A 21,781-nucleotide genomic window follows, 5' to 3' on the forward strand; every position below is an offset into this window, starting at 1 on the left:
TTACGTAATACTCACTTTGTCATGTCTTTTCCATATGAGTGGGGAATACGTGTAATTCATTTCGCGAAAATGATATGTCTGCCTTGTATTGAAGTCAATATTCTCCCCATCGTGGATGAGGGTGATTCTCAGCATTTCAATAAATCCCACAGGAATGATTACAGATACCCTGACTGTGGCCGTGGAGCCGATGTAGAGATAGGAATCATCTAGTGGGGTCACGTGTTGAACGTTGACAGCTATACTTGTACAATTCACTGAAAGACGTGTGCATTCGAAATACATTTGTAGGTAAACAACCGAAATAGTGCATGGTATGTTGTTTTATTTTGAAATATGTAATTTTAATTAGTAACAATACACGTCTCTGCTGATAGATTATCACAGAGCAAGGTGACGCGGTTCACTTAGTAGTCAACTAACGCTCACTGCTCTCTGAAAGCAATTAAGGAATGCATATTGTAAGCACTCATTATGAATGAAATTACAAATGGGTGCCATGCCAGTTTATTGATAGAACAGTCTCCTGAATTATCCTGACTGGAATTCAGTCCTGTCGGTAAATAATGATGTAAGAAATACGTGAGAACAGGCCAGCGGTATAAATAGTATCGATATCAGATTCAACATTTCTTTTTAGCATATTGTATTTTGTTTCCGTAAACTTTGCTAAAGTTTGCCATTAATTAATGAGAGAGAGAGAGATAGAGAGAGAGAGAGAGAGAGAGAGAGAGAGAGAGAGAGAGAGAGAGAGAGAGAGAGAGAGAGAGAGAGAAAAAGAGAGAGAATCCATAGCGCAATTCAATATATATGCTCAAATAGATTTGTTGAGGAATGGTGCCTATGAATTTGGTGTTACCTGTGTGAGGGATGATACGTGTGAATTTTGTGTTACATGTGGGATGGATGATACATCTAACAGTGAATTTGGTGTTACCCGTGGGAGTGATGATATCTATTAATTTGGTGTTACCTGTGAGGGGATGATGCGTGTGAATTTGGTATTACCTCTGGGAGGGATTATGCATTGTGTGTTACCTGTGTCGGGGATGATACCTGTAAATATTATGTTACCTGTGGGAGGGGCCGCTGTGGTCACGTCTGTGTAGGCTGTGGAGGTGTTCTCACTGGAATTCAGTCCTGTTACTAAAGAATGATAACAGAAATGTGAGAGGACAATATCTATACCAGATTCAATATTTACTTTAGCATATTGTATCTTACTAATACGTGTATATGGGGGATATTTCATAGATAGATTTCATTGATAATAAACCATGTAAATTAGGGTATGTACTTCGATGTTTAACGCCTCGCGTAAAAATATTTCTATATATTTACATTCTATTTTCATTTCTATCAGAATATGGACAGACTATATCTGTCATGATTCATACGCTTATTGTTCACAATTACAGTGCATTCATTAGAAAGGATGACAATACAATTTATAAATATATCGAAGACAACAACAGGGACCGCTGGATATACCAGAGATGGGATCAGGTGTCTATGAGGAGTAGGGATCCCGCCTCTGCTATATCCAGGGGTCAGTATTTGCTTGACTGTCTATTTTGTATTTTTTATGGAAGTTATGAGATTGATCACTGTTTGTCTTTACTTATCGAACTGTCGATGCAAGGTGAAGATAACGAACAGTGATCAATCTCATAACTCCTACAAGCAATACAAAATAGATAGTTGGGCAAACACGGACCCCTGGACACACCAGAGGTGGGATCAGGTGCCTAGGAGGAGTAAGCATCCCCTGTTGACCGGTCACACCCGCCGTGAGCCCCATATCCTGATCAGGTAAACGGAGTTATCTGCAATCAGATCAGTGTGCCAAGAACGGCTTAACAATCGGTATGAAACACGTCAGACAGCATTTGACCCAATGCGAGGTTGTATTGACGAACTAGATCGTTATAACGACCATAGAATTTGCGAAATGCTGACTTCAATCGAGACTGTTGAAATCCCTGTACCATCAACTTGTTTGTCAGTAGCTTACCTCGATTTAAAAATTGACTATACCCAGAACAAGCTCTTGCATATCGAATCAGTTGAGATATGTAAACACCATATGCAGGTGATAATGGAATATTACTACATAAATGTGGAAAGTTGACGATGGAAAAGCTGAAATCATCCCGTTTGTCATACAGTTGAGTTGTCAGTTTGCCGTTAATGTCTACTTTCAATAAAATATCTAAGTATGAAGAAGAAGTGGAGGACTCTGTGGTATCCTTTATTTCGAGCTCACAGGGATATATCAAATCGACATATGAATGAAAGCTATCATTGTTAATAGATGTAGCCGACATATCAAACAATTATCAAACTACCAATTTAGCCGACACATCAAACAATTATCAAACTGCTGAGTTAGCCGACACATCAAACAATTATCAAACTACTGAGTTAGCCGACACATCAAACTATTAAACTACGGACCTATCAAACTGCTGACTTAGTCGACATATGAAAATATTATGAAACTGCTGACTTCATGTAAATCCTCCCTGTAAGTACGCATTTCAATTTCATGAGCTGTATTATCTCTGATTGATCTCTGTATAGAATTCATTTTAGATTATCATCGATTCGCGATAGCTTAGTAGTGGAGTGTTCCCTTCGTAACCAGGAGGTAGTGAGTTCAATCCTCGATCATGTTATGGTGGCGTAAAGGAAATGTGTTCTTCTTCGCTAAACGCCCAGTGTTTAGACGTGAGAATTATGGGTTTTGTGAATATGACCTTCAAAACAGAGTTCCTGTGTAGCGGCATGCGTTGGTACATTAAAAACCCTCACTGCTACGGCCCCATGCCCTAAGCACAGGTTAAACCTGATGGCGTTTCAAGCTGGTGGCCTTTGAACGTTCAAAGGTTGATCAGAAAAAAACCAGTTGTTTCTTTGATTTACTTGAGCAAAAGGCTGCTGTGATTAATGTATTTCTAATTCAATAGCAAATATTTCATATCAAATGGCCCTGATATAAAGGAGGCATTGCAATGGGCCTTCCTAGATTAATTTGATCTGAAGCCCACATAATAAAATTTGAATCCTTCTGTATAAAACGGTATCACAATGCAGATGGATTTTGGTCAGAGAAACTCACTCGCGCTTTCATGTGGGGTAAGCTTAAATTAACAAAAGTACCGGAAACAGTACATAATACGTCCGTCACAACCTGATGTAGAGTCATGACTTGCAGAACTTTACTTGGGGAAGCATCAACGATCATACCTTATGACATGAAAGGTGAAGATAACGAAAAGTGATCAATATCATAACTACTATAAGCAATACAAAATAGAGAGTTGGGCAAACACGGGCCCCTAGATACACCAGAGGTTAAATCAGGTGCCTAGGAGGAGTAAGCATCCCGTTTTCTTTTTCTTTTGCGTCATATGGATATAAGGTTCTAACTCAGTAAACATTCAAAGAAACTTATGAAATTGTTGAAAAATCCTTGCAATATGCATGCACATCTTCAAGTTGTTTAGAAAGGCTTTAGCTTGAAAAATGCCAAAGGAGTTAGTCGGATAAACCATGTACTCACATTGTAATATTTCCTCAAAAGTTTAACAATTTCAAATATTGACGAAAACCAAAATACTTGACAAATGCACATATTCAATACACATACAAACACCGTGTAGAATAGGACGATCTTCACTTGACAATGGACGAAGGAGTTAGACAAATTATGGGCCCTTCATTAGTTCATTTTGAATGAAGGAGCACAACAACTGCAAGGAAGATCAAAATGGATCAAAATTTCAACAGGATCAAGTTTCTTCTTGATTGGTTACAGTGAAATGGAAATAGACAACCTTAAACGAATGGACATACAGACAACACCATACCATCATTCGTCACATCTAAAGACGGACGTATAAAAGCGGAAATCTCTTGAATTGTATAATTACCTGTGGTCAGATCTGTTGTGGTCAGATCCACGTCATTAGTGGTAGAAGGTACGTCTTCTATCGAATTCGTCGAGCTCATTTTTGCCGTTGAATAAAGACTTCCAAGTTCTAACAAAGACATTTGGACAAAGGTATCAGTGATAATGATATTTCAAATATCTTATTCAACATTTCGTTGACCAGTTAAGTTCCTGATTTCTTTCCTAGACAATATTCCAATCGGTTCAGCTAGAGTAAGCGGAAAATAGTTCATAGGTACCTATTTACTCCTAAAACATTATTTAAAAAAACAAACACCGCCCCCCCCCCAAGAAAACCAAGAACAATAGTGCAGTTTTCTGAATGTGTATTTACAAGAGCATCAGATTTGATGAAATAGTCCAGTGTTAAAGATAATAAAAAAAAAACACTTCTGATTGCTTTGACAGTTCGACCTTGATACAAGGAATATAATCATAATTAACGGTGACAGATCAACGTATTCATTTAATTGGCTTATCAAATTGATGACGTGTCAAACCCGTTTATTCATCACACGTTCTCTTAGTATTCCCACATTTCAAATTAATGAGCATCAGTATCCCTCACTGATGTCTGTATTCAATGGTTTAATGTCTGATGTATTTATTGTAGAAGAATTAGGTAATCTGCATTGTATAGGTAGACGTACGCAAGGTGAAGATAACGAAGAGTGATCAATCTCATAACTCCTATAAAGGTGAAGATAACGAAGAGTGATCAATCTCATAACTCCTATAAAGGTGAAGATACCGAACAGTGATCAATCTCATAACTCCTATAAAGGTGAAGATACCGAACAGTGATCAATCTCATAACTCCTATAAAGGTGAAGATACCGAACAGTGATCAATGCAAGGTGAAGATAACGAACAGTGATCAATCTCATAACTCCTACAAGCAATACAAATTAGAGAGTTGGGCAAACACGGACCCCTGGACACACCAGAGGTGGGATCAGGTGTCTAGGAGGAGTAAGCATCCCCTGTTGACCCTCATAACTCCTATAAAGGTGAAGATAAAGAACAGTGATCAATGTCATAACTCCTATAAAGGTGAAGATAACGAACAGTGATCAATCTCATAACTCCTATAAGCAATACAAAATAGATAATTGGGCAAACACGGACCCCTGGATACACCAGAGGTAGGATCAGGTGCCTAGGAGGAGTAAGCATCCCCTGTTGACCGGTAGTCATGGTATCCATTCATTAATAGACAGATAACCATGCCGGAATCGCATACCGGACGTTAAAATGTTGGTCACAAAAATGAAGCTGACGTTATGATTTGCTTGAGCTGAAAGCTGGTGTGAGAAAGAACATTTATTTCAATAACAAATATTTCATATTTAATAGTCCTGATATAAATAACGCTAGACATTGGACTTCTAAACTTTGTATCCTATCGTATAGTGATGAAATACTGGGTATGTTTGGATCGATCTTGGAATTATGTAACCCTACTACCTATCATAAATGTAAATAATAGTAGACTCAAATAAGTGTTACCAACAGTTTATGAATGTATAATGAGACGTGTTTTCAATCTGATTCAAAAGCGTAAAACATTAGTATACAGTGATCGAAACATCCACACCAATTTCTTACTTTGTTTTGCAATTTATCAAATGTCATATGTTTGACATTTCGGAATTCAATCTATTCGTCGTTTGTTTAACTGAAAAATATCGCACATTAAGAAAATAAGCAAATAGGAGGAAAGAGATGCTTACTCCTAGGCACCCGTCCCCACCTCTGGTATATCCAGGGGTCTGTGTTTGCCCAACTTTCTAATTTGTATTGTATAGTTGTAAGATTGATCACTGTTCATTATCTTCACTTTTCATTTGTCTTTTTGGAAAATCCGTTTCACTTTTTGAATGTACACACAAGCTATTCCGTTGTACAAATTCACCAATGTATATACATTAATAAGTCGTATGTCTCTTGTAACTCTAATTTTAAATTCCTAATTTTGATTACTGCAAAGGTGGTATGTGATTCCACTCTTATGTGGGTTGCATGGTTTGATTAACTTGGTTTTTACAACACAATGCAGATGTTTCTATACCAGATTTGGGTTTTTCTGTAAATAGGTTTATAAAAACTAAACGTGTCAGCACAAACTAAATGCCTCCGCCTGCAGTAAAATCAAATGTAGGAAATCCACCGAAGTATATCGTTGAATGTGGTATTCAGATTGTATGTTACACACAATTAGTACAATGAAGAACTCAGCAACAATCCTTTGCATGTTTCAACAGCCATAAAACAAATATAACTCCATCATAAATCAACGAACTGGAACAAAACTCAAAATCGATTTGTAACTCATCAAAATACATCTGTATACAAACAACCAGTTCAATATTCCAATGCGTTTAGAAAAAAGTCCGGAAAACTAATTATAACACTAATTTTTCAACGTTAAGGGGACACAGTTCCATCAAAAATCAACGAACTGAAGCAATACTCGAACTCGATATGTAACGTATCAATATACACCTGCATACAAACATTCAATTCAATACCTTAAAATATTTAGATATAAATCTGGAAAACTGGGTGTCGCGCAAGGACAGAAGGACGGACAGAGGTAAAGCTATATACCCCGACCACTTTGTGGCGGGGGCATAAAAATGAGCTTTGAAACTCTACTGTCTGTGTCCATAATTCCTCAACTGTCTTTCCTTGAAAATTGATATGATCCTCAATTAGAAAAACTTTAATCGATGCTACTTTGAGGTATTATTTACAATAAATTGTTTCATAGGTATTTCTTCTGTCCAAAAAATACTGGTATTAATAATTTTTTTTATCAATGATGTCAAAATCCTTGGGATTTTCTTAACACTCATTAGGATTTTTTCTGTCCAATATTACCTGCTATCAATTATGTTTTTATCAATGATAAAAAACAATTGTCGCTTTTATTTCTAACTGGCTAGCAAACATCTGAAAATATACACTTGACAGACAGGATAGAAAAAGTTTTAGCAGAGAAACTCACTGGAGCTTTCAACTGAGGTAAACTTAAAAGGAAATATCTTAGATTACATTATTACCTGTGGTAAGATCTATCGTGGTTGGATCCACGTCCTTAGTGGTAGAAGGAAGGTCTTCTGTGGAATTTGAGTTCATTTCTCCTGTTAAAAATTGACTTCGAAGATCTAATTCAGAGATATTTGGACGGAAATATCAGTGATATAGATATTTTAAAAATCTTATTACATATCGCGTTATGCAAAATTAACATAATAATTTATACAGATAATCGTATGTTTTACCAAAGGCGATTGAGATAAAGAAAAAGAAATAGAAAACAGATCATGAAACACAGAAAATGCATGTTCAGTTTTTCAATTTCTGAAAGTTTTAAAGATACTAAACATATAATTATTTCAAGACGCCATCAACAGATTGATAGTGGTATATAAATGATTAAAGACCCCCCCCCCCAAAAAAAAACCACCGTACGGTTGCTCCACGGATGACTGAATGTGGGCGGAGCTTATCCATGGTTAATGTTATTTACCTGGAATTTATCTGGCTAAGAGATCGGTTGTTGTGTATATTTTTATGATATACACAGGAAATTTCTCAGGTTATTACAAATTATGCTTAGTGTCTTGATTTGTGCAAAAAAAAAAAAATTAAAATTTCTACCTACATGCATACCGCATTTCTATTTCCCGTAAACCTTCAAACTTGGTCATATTTATGTATTGCAAATGACAGGTTTAGCCCATTTCTAAACCTTTGCTTTTTAAAACTTTGAATTAAATTGTTATATATATCGTATATAAATAATTTCCGAAATATAATATTACCCGGCGTTTCCAGGCACTTCCTGGTGTCCCGGGAGTTCGCGGTGTCGTGGGTGTAGTAGGTAAAATATCCATGTTTCGAGAGAATGAATAAATCCAAGTAGATCTGTGTACATGTACAACCAAATGAAGAATGGTCAAGATACCCCTCGATATGGGCCGTCTGTAGGGTTTCTGTAGCTGTAGTGTTTGCGTAATGGTGATATCCCAAACAGAAGCTGACACGAAGTCTCCCCCCTTCCCTCCCCCCCTCTCTCTCTCTCTCTCTCGCTCTCTCGGGTTTCTGTGGACGTAGTGTTTGTGTAACGATGGCATCCCAAACAGAAGCTGACACGAAGTCTACACCCCCTCCTCTCTCTCTCTCTCTTTAGGGTTTCTGTGGACGTAGTGTTTGTGTAACGATGGTATACCAAACAGAAGCTGACACATAGCTAGTCTACCCCCCCCCCTTTCTCTCTCTCTCCCTTACTATCAATCATTGACTAAATGATTAATTATTGTCATACGTATGCAACACTATTGCCATGCCATATTATTTCATCTATACTATTGCTACAGTTTTATACATTTCTCTCTCTCTCTCTTTATAAACATAAAACCGTGATAAATTATCAATAGCTCAATAACTCTCTCTCTCTCTCTTTATCTTTATAAATATAAAACCTGATAAATTATAAATAGAAATATCTCAATAACTAACTCTCTCTCTCTCTCTCTCTCTCTCTCTCTCTCTCTCTCTCTCTCTCTCTAAATATAAAGCCGTGATAAATTATAAACAGAAATATCTCAATAACTTATTTATACTTTTTTACTGTTGTTTGATTTCTGATTGTGTAATTTATAATCCATGTGGTATCTCAAACAGAAGCATTTTTAAAACTACTGTAACAGTTTCACGCATGGGCAATATAACCATTATACATGTTGATGTGCTGCGCCAATAAGGAATTGTTCATGTTTTAATAAATATAAAGCCACAAGAAATCATTAATAGAAAATAGTCCAATAACTTATGTTTGTTTGGTTGTTTTTTTATTATTATTGTTTGATTTCTGATTGTTTAATCTATAATACATGTATAAAGATGGAGAGAGAAAATACGATGATAAATTGCATTGTATAGGGGACGTTAGAAATTAAAATATTCTGGGTGCGAGTCATTGCTATCAAAACTCAGGTATACTGGGGCTTTACTCGAGATCTGAAGACTGCCGGTCATCATTAGCCATGATTGTTATCAAAACATCTTTCTCATGTAGCTGTAGACCACGGTCTCTGCAAACGTCAATCAACCTCAGCTCTATTGTTAAAAGTTTGATTGACCAGCGGCTTATCATTGATCGCAACACAGGTAAAATTTGGGGGCGTTAACTTAAAGTTGGGTCTTTAAAGATAATATCTTCTCTGATATTGATAAAATACAGATATTTTCTAAGCAAAGTTTTCACAAAAACAAATATATTTACCTAACCCTACGTAACATTAGTACAAAATACAGAAACGATTTTTCTGTTTACAATTGACAATTCAGGAGACCAATTTAGATTGATTTAGATGTATTTGGCGCCTTAAAAAGTGATTGATGTTTATTAATATGTCATGCTCAGGCCACGACATACATGATTAATATATCATATACCTAGTAGTGTATCAGCCCTGATACACCTATCTTGGCTAGGGTGAGACAGCTGTAAGTAGGAAGGGCTGTCTCGCCCTAAGGGCCGAGATATATCTGTCTCGGCCCGTTGTCAAGGGGCTGTCTCGCCCTCAAATTTCAAATGGCTATTTCTTCTTTAATCTTTTGAAATTTAACATAACTACTTGAAAAAATGATGTTAGACACAATTTTTTTCAAATATAATACTTTCTTCCACGACAAAATTTAAATTTAAGCAGAAAAATTAAATAAAAACGTTTTCAAAAACGGCGCTAAATTGTAGCGAGTATCTAAGCAAAGGGGGGTAACCCAAGTAACAATTGTTTATTTAGAACAATAACACGTTTAACTTCATTTAAAAGCAATCAACGTTCTAGGCGACAGAAAACAGTAGGAGGATTATGGAGGGTGATACTGAAGCATTTTCAGAAATTCCCGGTCCTAATGGAGATAAAATGTTAATTTACGGCAATTTTGATGTAGAAAACTGCTTTAAAGTTTAAAACGATTTCTGAAATCTAAAATCCCGAGGACCTGGCAATAAAACGAGAGAGGCAGAACCATTATCTTCCGACGTTTTTCAACGATTTATAGATGCTAAACAGATGGGAAACGGTAAAAAAAAAAACTTACTTCAGTATAAGGTAACATTCCCTAAGCAAAGAAATAGCAGCATCAGATCTGTAAACATTCCCGTTCATACGATGACGCCACGTAAACAAAGTTCTACAACTCTTACAAATTACATGAAATATTGAAAACGGGCGAGTTTGGTAAATCCGAAAAAATAAATAAAAATAATTCACTTATTTCCAATTTTAGTATCAATTAACAAGCCCCTAAGAGCTGCTTAAAAGAATATACATGTACATGAACAACACAGCGATAGATATGACGAGTTTCTCATCCAAACAGTTCAGTTAATTCTAGACCACATGAGGGGATGTCCATAATTAATCATCCAATTATCGTGACCAGCAATGGAATAAAGCTACAAAACCCAGACTTTAGCATGTTTCACAATGCCAATAGTACTGGAAACATAACCATTAAAGTAAACTCACTGAAGGAATGAAATAGTCAAATATCGTTGTACAGTATACCATGTATTTATGTTTGGGTCAATAACCAACCCCCACCCCAATTTTTTTTTTTTAAATGTTTATCAACTTGTTGTGTTTTAGGTATATGATATAAACAATATCACACTCTAATGTTGATCTCCGACCTGGGATTGCCCCTCGAGTGATCTCGGCCATCGCCCTACGGGCTCGGGCCGAGATCAACTCTCGGGGCCAATCCCAGGTCCGAGATCAACATTAGAGTGTGATATTCTATATATCTCAGATAATTTTGTTAGGAAATTGATCACTGTCCGTATCTTCACCTTTCATTTCAATCATAACTGAATATTTGATATATGCGATATCGCTTTGAAATGTGGAACCAATGTAAATATTTTTAACGTGGGTCTAGTTCTAAAAGTTTGATGTGCAAAGCATGATAGACACGTGATGAAATCAAATATAGCGACCAAAATTTGGCCAAATGTCCAACTTCTTTTTCCATCCCATTAAAGTTATAGAAATGATTGTTTTCTTCCTTTAACGTTTTCGGCTCAGCTAGAGTATGCGGATACATGTAAAGGTAAGTAGCTACCATCTACGTATTCATTTCATGAAACCATACCAAAACAAAACAAAAACACAGAAATGCTGTTTAGAAACGAATTTCTGCATATGTGCGTAAAGACCACCACATTCCATGAAATACTCTACTCAAGATAAACATAGCCTCGATTAAGGTCGACAGGTCAATTTATTCATTTCATAGACCTGTGAAACCGTTGACATGTCAAACTTATTTACATATCTTTAATTCTCTCAAAATGTACTCATTTCAATTAAATGAACATCAGTATCTCTCATTGATGTCTATATTCGGTGTTTTAAAGTATTATTATTAGCCATTGGTATTCAACCGGAAGTAGGTAGTCATATACTTCTACATATATTTAATTGATAGATGTGAGAGATGGCTCCAACATATCGGTTGGTGTCCCTCAGATTACTCTTCCTAGGCTCCCGATCCCACCTATGATGTGTCCTGGAGTCCGTGTTTGCCAAACTGTCTATTTTGTATTACTTGTAGGAGTTATGAGATTGATTACTGTTGTTATCTTCACCTTTTCGATGTGTACTCCCGAATCAATTGACGAACGTTCAAACGTTGATCAGAAAATCGCAGCTGAGCCTTTGACTTTTTTTTTAGCTAAAAGTTGCTGTGATGAAATGATTTTATTTAATAGCAGATAATTTATATGAAAGATTAATATAACGAGTAGTGATCAATATCACCACTCCTATAAGGAATATAAAATAGGGGGAAATACTGAACCCTTGATATTCCAGAGGAGGGATCAAATGCCTAGGAGGAGTTAACATCCCCCGTCGACCGGTCATGGCCGCTGTAAGCCTTATGTCTTGATGAAGTAAACGGAGTAATTCGAAGTCAAAATTAGTGTGCCAAGAACGGCATAACAATCCGCATGAAACACATGACATAGCATTTGAACCAAGAATAGGTTGTATTTTCAATCTCATAAGTTCTATCAGGAACACAAAATAGAGAGTTGACCAACACGGAAAGTTGAAAATGTGAAAAGAATATAGCTGTCAGACACACGAGAAACGAATTTGAATTAACGAATGTCATTCAACCTTCCAGCTGGGAAGAAGTAGAAATAAAGAAAGCAGCAATGTTCTACAGTGCGTCATTACCTGTGGTAAGATCTGTTGTCAGATTCATGTTGCCAGTGGTAGATGGAACATCTTCTGTGAATTGTGTAGAGCTGATTTCTGCCGTTGAATAATGACTTCCAAGTTCTAACAAAGACATTTGGACAAAACTATGTGACATTGGTATATTTAACATCTGATTCAACATTTTTGAAGGAAAATTATTTTACTATTTTCTGTACTCAGACGAATCATGCAAACGAAGTATAGAAAACGATAGAAAACGATGCAAGTTTATGTTTTAGAAATAATAAACATTTGATCATTTCAAGACATTATCAGCAGATTGAGTGTGGTATATAAGGGATTCAAGATAATATCTTGTCTTATATCAATAACAAGATACACACATTTTCCAAGGAAAACATTAACAAGTATACTATCTACCCAACGTAATATTTCTGCAAGTCACAGAATTGTTTTTCAGATTCACGATGGAAAACAATTTACCTCTGACTACATTTGATTTCACGCCATAAATAGCAAATTATTTTCATTGCTATCTCGTTTTCATTCCAGGATATACATGTTCGGTATTGAGATTTGAATGATAAATGCACATCTTAAATACGAGATATCGTTTATGAATGTTTATAATGTTGCTTTATTTCGATGAGAAATGCTCGATTGACACGTGATTAAATGGACTATAACGACCAAGACACGTTCTAAAGATCTGAACAGATAGCCAACTTATTTTTCCCTTCGCATTAAAGTTATAAAAAGTTTTGATATTTTCCTTCTTATTTTTTTCATTTGGGCTCAGGTAGAGTATTGGTAGAAGTAATTTTCAGCTACTTATCTAAGCAATGAAGCTAAAAGAGCAGCATGGTTATTTGAAAATGACTTTCTGTATGTGTATTTACAGAACATCCAGACTCCATGAAATAGTTCACTCACGATAAATGAACTATCTACTCATTGCCTTGACAGGTCGACTCTGATACAAGGAATATAACCTAAATTAAGTTTAACAGGTCGACTTAATCATTTTGTCGACTTATCAAACTGACATGTCAAACCCATTTACTAATAATAAATTTCTCTGTACTGACAAACAAGTTGATGGTGCAGGGGTTCCAACAGTCTCGCTGAAAGTCAGCATTTCGCAAATTCTATGGTCCGTATAACGATCTAGTTTGCCAATACAACCTATCATTGGGTCAACCTCGGACGTGTTTCATACCGACTGTTAAGCCATTCTTAGCACACTGATTTTGACTACAGATAATTCCGTTTACTTGATCAAGATATAGGGCTCACGGCGGGTGTGACCGGTCGACAGGGGATAATTACTCCTCTTAGGCATCTGATCCCACCTCTGGTGTGTCCAGGGGTCCGTGTTTCCCCAACTCTAATTTTTGTATTGCATATAGGAATTATGAGATTGATCACTGTTCGTTAAAGTCACCTTTCATGTACGCGTTTCAATTAAATTAGCACAAGTGTCACTGATGTTTACATTTAATGTTTCAAAGTCATATATCAATTGACCATCAAATTGAAGGATTAGCTAGTGGTATTCTACCGGAACTAGGTTGTTGTATCCATCTCTTTAATCGAGAGATGAACATTTCGGAATCGGATGCTAGACGTTCAAATGTTGATAAAAAACTCAGCCGAACCTTTAAAGGTTAAAAGCTACATTCATTCAGATGTTTCATATATAATAGTCCTGATATAAGTAAAGTTACACAATGGACCTCCATATACTTATTCTATTTTAAACCTCACCCGATAAAACTTGAAATTTTCTTTACCCTATGGTGTGGGATAACAGAGATGCTTTAATTCATATATTTGGATGAATCTAAGAATTATATAACCCTACTACGTATGATCAATGTGAATGGTGCTACATAAGATTATACACATTTATATTACGAATTAACAATAATATCATGTGGAAGTAAAGATACATTATACGTGTGTTTTAGCTCGTGTTCAATCTGAGCAATATTCAAAAGTGTAAAAATCATTTTACAGGGATTTAAACATTCTTACCAATTTATTACTTCATTTTCAATATATCATATATAATGTATTGGACATTTCCAAGGTAAAGCAATTGCTAGTTTGTTCATCTCACCCAAAATGTACTTTAAAATCAACAAATAGAGGGGGGGGGAGCTTAGTTGTTTTCTTTGGACAATACGCTTCACTGTTCGCGTGTACAGATAAACAATTCCTTTGTACAAATTCACCACTGTATAATGTATAGGAGTAGTATGTCTGTTGTTATTCTTTCTGACTTTGAATTTCTATTCTAAGTTACCTCATAGGTGGTCTGTGATTCCATTCTTTGCCGAACAGCATGACTTGACTAATTTGGTTTTACAACATAAAATTTGTAAGACTTGGCTTTCCAGTGAAATGATTTTTAAAAAAAAGAAAGACTTATATTACTCTCCTTTCTGTTTGCATATTACAACAATTGTCTTTCCTTGGAGATTGATATGGCCCTCAACTTGAGCCGCTGTTACTTTAAACCATTTCTTAAAATGATTTTGGATTTCGGGAGAAGTTAAAATTGTGAAACGAATTCGTTTGACAGACACGCGATATATGGACTTTGAAAAAAGGAACTCACTCGAGCTTTCAGCTGAGGTAAGTTAGAAATGAAAAAGCACAGATATCTTAAATTGCGTCATTACCTGTGGTCAGATCTGTTGTGGTAAGATTTACATCGCTAGTGGTAGATGGAACATCTGTGGATTGTGTAGAGCTGATGTCTGCCGTTGAATAATGACTTTCAAGTTCTAACAAAGACATTTCGACGAAAGTATCAGTGATAATGATATTCTCAACATCTCAGTGAACAGTTCGAGCACATTCAACTTACTAATGTTCACAGATAGTCGACTTTCTTTCACTAAATGCGACTGACATACGGAAAAAGATATAAAACAAATAATATATGTCAGAGAATGCATGTTCATTTTGTCAATTTGTCGAAGTTTTAAAAATACTAAACATTTGGTTATTTTCTGGATATGATCCTCAATTGAGAAAACCTGAACCGATGTTAATCTGAAACCATTTTCCGAAAATAATTTTGTAAATGGGGAGAAGTTGAAAATGTGAAAAGAATACAGTTATCAGACATACGACAGGTAGATTTTCATTAGAGAAACACATTCGAGCATACAGCTAAGTTAAGGTTGATCGATCCTCATGTGATGTCATAGGGTTTTGCAAAATATATATTTAATTAAATCTTGCGAATGATAGAAATACATCTCTCAGAGGAATTTCATTCACTGAATAAAATAGAAAAAAAGGTAAACTTTTGAGACTGAAAAAGTTTTTATTTTCCATAGATAATCAATTATTTATAATTTTAAAAATGTTGTCAAGGGCAATAACTCCTATGCTCGAATTTCCTCTACTGCATGTCTATGACACAATGATTTCCCTAATATCCACAATTATTTTTTATATATCTATGAATTAGCAGTTTTCTTAAACTGTTGACATTTAAAATTTGTCATTTCAGCAAGTTTTTATTAATTTTCATTATTCTGTTTAACGAAAATGTGTGATTTTTTTTATGTTGATATAATTACACACACACACACACACACATATATATATATATATATATATATATATATATATATATATATATATATATCTGTTTTTGTATGTCTGACATCTTTAAAAAGGTGGCAACATACACATTTTCTTTGGTTATTGATTAAATGAAACTATATTGAGTGAAAATTAATACAGTTTTTCCACCTTTAACCATTCATATTGATAAGTCACATGAGGATTGATTCACCTTAAGTTAGAGATGAAAAACAATGTTTGATATTGCATTATTACCTGTGGTAAGATCTGTCGTGGTCAGATCCACGTCGTTAGTGGTAGATGGGACGTCCTCTGTGGAATTTGTCGAGTTCAGTCCTGCCGTTGAATAATGACTTCCAAGTTTTAACAAAGAAATTCGGACGACAATATCTGTGATGTTGATATTTTTATTATCTGAATCAACATTTCATTGAGCAAAATTAACGTAGTAATTTCTACAGATAGTTGTATTTCTGTTTTACAAAGGCTAATGAGATATGGAAAAAAAATAGAAAAGAAATTATACAAGTTAGAGAATGCATGTTTACTTTGGCAATATCTAGATGTGTTAAAGATACTTAACGTTTGATTATTTCAAGGCGCCAACATCAGATTGTTGGTTGAAAATCGAAAAATGAAAAGAACCTATATTGTCTTGTATTAATGATAAAATACAGGAATTGTCTAAGCAAAATATTCACAAAAACAAATAATTATCCTACATAACATTACAACAAATTAAAGGAATTTCAATTTACAACGGAAAACAATTTACATCTGCCCCAGAAAGAGCGATTCATTTTCATTCTGATGTCTTACTCGATCCACGACATGCATGCTTGATATCTGAAATCGAAATGATTTAAATAACTACACATCTCAAATACTAGATGTCGTTTTGAAAACTGAGACACATATCAATGTTTATAAAATAGCTTTAGTTTTACAAGTTCGATGTGAAATGCACGATGTACACATGATTTAAGTGATCAAATATTTTCTTTCCTAAACAATATTCAAGTCGGTTTAACTAAAGTAAGCGGAAAATAGTTCCTATCTACCTATTCACTTTATGAATTCACATCAAACTTGCTGCAGTTTTATAGAAATGTATTTAAATGACGTCAAATTCCATGCAAGAAAGTATACTGGAGATAAAAGAACAAATATCTATACTGATTAGTATACTGGAGATAAAAGAACAACTATCTATACTGATTAGTATACTGGAGATAAAAGAACAACTATTTATACTGATTAGTATACTGGAGATAAAAGAACAACTATCTATACTGATTAGTATACTGGAGATAAAAGAACAACTATTTATACTGATTAGTATACTGGAGATAAAAGAACAACTATCTATACTGATTAGTATACTGGAGATAAAAGAACAACTATTTATACTGATTAGTATACTGGAGATAAAAGAACAACTATTTATACTGATTAGTATACTGGAGATAAAAGAACAACTATCTATACTGATTAGTATACTGGAGATAAAAGAACAACTATCTATACTGATTAGTATACTGGAGATAAAAGAACAACTATTTATACTGATTAGTATACTGGAGATAAAAGAACAAATATCTATACTGATTAGTATACTGGAGATAAAAGAACAACTATTTATACTGATTAGTATACTGGAGATAAAATAACAACTATCTATTTTGATTAGTATACTGGAGATAAAAGAACAACTATTTATACTGATTAGTATACTGGAGATAAAAGAACAACTATCTATACTGATTAGTATACTGGAGATAAAAGAACAACTATTTATACTGATTAGTATATTGGAGATAAAAGAACAACTATCTATACTGATTAGTATACTGGAGATAAAAGAACAAATATCTATACTGATTAGTATATTGGAGATAAAAGAACAACTATTTATACTGATTAGTATACTGGAGATAAAAGAACAACTATCTATACTGATTAGTATACTGGAGATAAAAGAACAACTATTTATACTGATTAGTATACTGGAGATAAAAGAACAAACATCTATACTGATTAGTATACTGGAGATAAAAGAACAACTATTTATACTGATTAGTATACTGGAGATAAAAGAACAACTATTTATACTGATTAGTATACTGGAGATAAAAGAACAACTATTTATACTGATTAGTATACTGGAGATAAAAGAACAAATATCTATACTGATTAGTATACTGGAGATAAAAAAAACAACTATTTAAACTGATTAGTATACTGGAGATAAAAGAACAACTATTTATACTGATTAGTATACTGGAGATAAAAGAACAACTATTTAAACTGATTAGTATACTGAAGATAAAAGAACAAATATCTATAATGATTAGTATACTGGAGAGAAAAGAACAACTATTTATACTGATTAGTATACTGGAGATAAAAGAACAAATATCTATACTGATTAGTATACTGGAGATAAAAGAACAACTATTTATACTGATTAGTATACTGGAGATAAAAGAACAACTATTTATACTGATTAGTATACTGGAGATAAAAGAACAAATATCTATACTGATTAGTATACTGGAGATAAAAGAACAACTATTTATACTGATTAGTATACTGGAGATAAAAGAACAACTATTTATACTGATTGGTATACTGGAGATAAAAGAACAACTATTTAAACTGATTAGTATACTGAAGATAAAAGAACAAATATCTATAATGATTAGTATACTGGAGAGAAAACAACTATTTATACTGATTAGTATACTGGAGATAAAAGAACAAATATCTATACTGATTAGTATACTGGAGATAAAAGAACAACTATTTATACTGATTAGTATACTGGAGATAAAAGAACAACTATTTATACTGATTAGTATACTGGAGATAAAAGAACAACTATTTATACTGATTAGTATACTGGAGATAAAAGAACAACTATTTATACTGATTAGTATACTGGAGATAAAAGAACAACTTTTTATACTGATTAGTATACTGGAGATAAAAGAACAAATATCTATACTGATTAGTATACTGGAGATAAAAAAACAACTATTTATACTGATTAGTATACTGGAGATAAAAGAACAACTATCTATTTTGATTAGTATACTGGAGATAAAAGAACAACTATTTATACTGATTAGTATACTGGAGATAAAAGAAGAACTATTTATACTGATTAGTATACTGGACATAAAAGAACAAATATATATACTGATTAGTATACTGGAGATAAAAGAACAACTATCTATATTGATTAGTATACTGAATATAAAAGAACAACTATTTATACTGATTACTATACTGGAGATAAAAGAACAAATATATATACTGATTAGTATACTGGAGATAAAAGAACAACTATCTATACTGATTAGTATACTGGATATAAAAGAACAACTATTTATACTGATTACTATACTGGAGATAAAAGAACAAATATATATACTGATTAGTATACTGGAGATAAAAGAACAACTATTTATACTGATTAGTATACTGGAGATAAAATAACAAATATCTATACTGATTAGGTTAACATGTCTACACTGATACTAGGAATATACATGTAACCACAAGTATGGTCGACATGTCGACTTCATCATTTTGTCGATTTACAATTATGGTCGACATGTCGACTTCATCATTTTGTCGATTTATCAAACTTTCGACGTGTCTAACCAGTTTATCCGTCATAAATCATCTCACTGTGTGCGCGTTTCAATTAAATGAGGATCAGTATTTCTGGTCCATGTCTGAATTCAATGTTTTAAAGTCTTATTTATTAATTCACAAGTGCAGATATTAGCTATTCGTATTCTACCAGAAGTAGGTAGTCGTATATATCTCTTTAATCAACAGATGACCATTTCGGAAACGGATACCGGGCATTCAGATGTTGATCAGGAAAACTTGGCCTGGTATTTGACAAAGTTAAGATAAAAACTGCAATATTCATCTTAATAGCGGAAATTTTATATTGAATTATCCTGCGATAAGGAAAGAAATACCATGGGCCTTCGTGTATTAATTATATTTGAAAACCCACATGATAAAACTTGAAACTTTTTTGCATCCTATGATGTAGTGGAAAAGAGATAAATTACTTCGTATTTTTGGATCAGTCTAAGAATGACTAAACCCTATTACATGTACGTATGATAGATGTAAATAATCCTACATTGAATGAGTTTTCTAAAATGAGTTTTGAAACTCTCCTTCCTGTTTACCTATTTCCCCAATCCTCTTCCATGGAAATGGCTATAACCCTCAATTGGAAAAACTGTAACCGGTCTTACTTTGAAGCCATGTTTTGAAAATAAGTTTGTAGTTGGGGGAAAGTTGAAAATGTGGAAAAAATACAGCGGTCAGATAAACGAAAGACGGATTTTGATCAGAGAAACTCATCTGAGCTTTCAGCTGAGGTAACCTAGATATGAAAACTCGTCAATCAATACCCGTAATTCCCGTGGTGAGATCTGTCGTGGTCAGATCCACGTCGTTAGTGGTAGAAGGAACTTCTTCTGTGGAATTTGTCGAGTTCATTTCTGCCGTTAAATAATGACTTCCAAGTTCTATCAAAGAAATGTGGACAATGATATAAATATTAAAGACATCTGATTCTACATTCCTTTGGGTATATATAATACAAAAAAACCATACAAGTCTCAGAGCATGGATGTTCATATTATCAATTTCTGAAAGTTTTGAAAATAAAAAGTTTTTATAGTATTTCTTTTTAAAATGATGATTTCAAGATGCTGCAGATTTGTGGTGGTGTAAAAACGATTAAAGATCATACCTTGTTTTATATCATTAACAAAATTCAGAAACTTTCTCAACAAATATTCACAAAACAAATATCAACCCTGAGTACATGTAACATTCCTAGAAGTTGGATTTACAATGGAAAATAATTTACATGAAAGATGAAGATAATGAACAGTGATCAATCTCACAACTCCTTCAAGGAAAACAAAATGGAGAGTAAAAACACGGACACGTGGACACACCAGAGGGGGATACGGTACCTACAAGGAGGAATCATCCCCTATCAACCAGTCATACCCGCCGTTAGCCTTATGTCTTGATGAGGTAAATGGAGTATTCTGTAGTCAAAATCAGTGTACCAAGAACGGTCTAACAACCGGTATAAAACACGTCAGACAGCATTTGACCCCATGATAGGTTTAAATCAATATAACGACCATTGAATTTACGAAATGTTGACTGTAAACGAAACTGTTGTAATCACTGTAACATCAACGTATTTGTCAGTAGACGGTCTTGATTCAATATCTCTTAACGTTTGATTTATGAAAAGTAAAGATAACGAACAGTGATCAATCTCATAACTCCTATAAGCTATACAAAAAAAAAAAATAGTTGGGCAAACACGGACTTCTGGATATATCAAAGATGGGATCAGGTGCCTAGGAGGAGTAAGCATCCCCTGTCGATATGTCACACCCGTCGTGAGTCCTATATCCTGATAAGGTAAACGGAGTATTCCGTAGTCAAAATCGGTGTGCCAAGAACGACTTAACAATCGGTATGTAACACGTGAGACATCATTTGACCCAATGATGTAAAACTTATACGGTACCAATTTTGATGCACCAGATGCGCATTTCGACAAATAATGTCTCTTCAGTGATACTCAAGCCGAAAGTTAGGAAATTCGAAATAACAATAAACTTGTAAGAACTAAAAGGAAAACTAGAGTGCCAAAAACTGGAGCCAAATTCGTCCAAGGATCAGAGCTATGCATGATGGAAATATAAACCTTCATTTTGAAATTAATTTCTAAATTTGATCCCAGCAATTGAATATACATCCGTATTTTCAAGCTAGTAACGAGGTACTTAGCTACTGGGCTGTAGAGACCCTCGGGGACTAACAGTTTACCAGCAGAGGTCTCGACTCAGGGGTCATAATGTAAAACTTGTACGGTATCAATTTTAATGCACAGATGCGCATTTCG

The 21,781-nt window shown here is 34.3% G+C and overlaps 1 protein-coding gene across 1 annotated transcript; it reads right to left on the reverse strand.

Moving 5' to 3' along the window:
- LOC130050604 (uncharacterized) lies at positions 1-20,343 on the reverse strand. The gene is made up of 8 exons (XM_056150848.1): positions 20,256-20,343; positions 16,066-16,224; positions 14,892-14,996; positions 12,220-12,324; positions 7,021-7,101; positions 3,936-4,043; positions 1,075-1,146; positions 1-257 (listed from the first exon to the last, which is right to left on the reverse strand). Exons 1-8 carry the CDS (start codon positions 20,341-20,343, stop codon positions 1-3), a joined length of 975 nt encoding a protein of 324 aa, XP_056006823.1.
- Between the last annotated feature and the right edge of the window lie 1,438 nt (positions 20,344-21,781).

Source organism: Ostrea edulis, chromosome 9, assembly GCF_947568905.1.
Source record: "Ostrea edulis chromosome 9, xbOstEdul1.1, whole genome shotgun sequence".
NCBI classification, from domain to species: Eukaryota; Metazoa; Mollusca; class Bivalvia; order Ostreida; family Ostreidae; genus Ostrea; species Ostrea edulis.

Bases quoted from the DNA above. Each gene is read 5' to 3' on its own strand.
- LOC130050604 (XM_056150848.1), bottom strand. From the start codon at position 20,343: ATGAACTCGACAAATTCCACAGAAGAAGTTCCTTCTACCACTAACGAC. The intron at 12,325-14,891 runs GTAATGACGCAA...TGTCTTTGTTAG, and splicing joins CACAACAGATCTGACCACAG to AACTTGGAAGTCATTATTCA. The intron at 4,044-7,020 runs GTAATAATGTAA...TGTCTTTGTTAG, and splicing joins CACGATAGATCTTACCACAG to AACTTGGAAGTCTTTATTCA.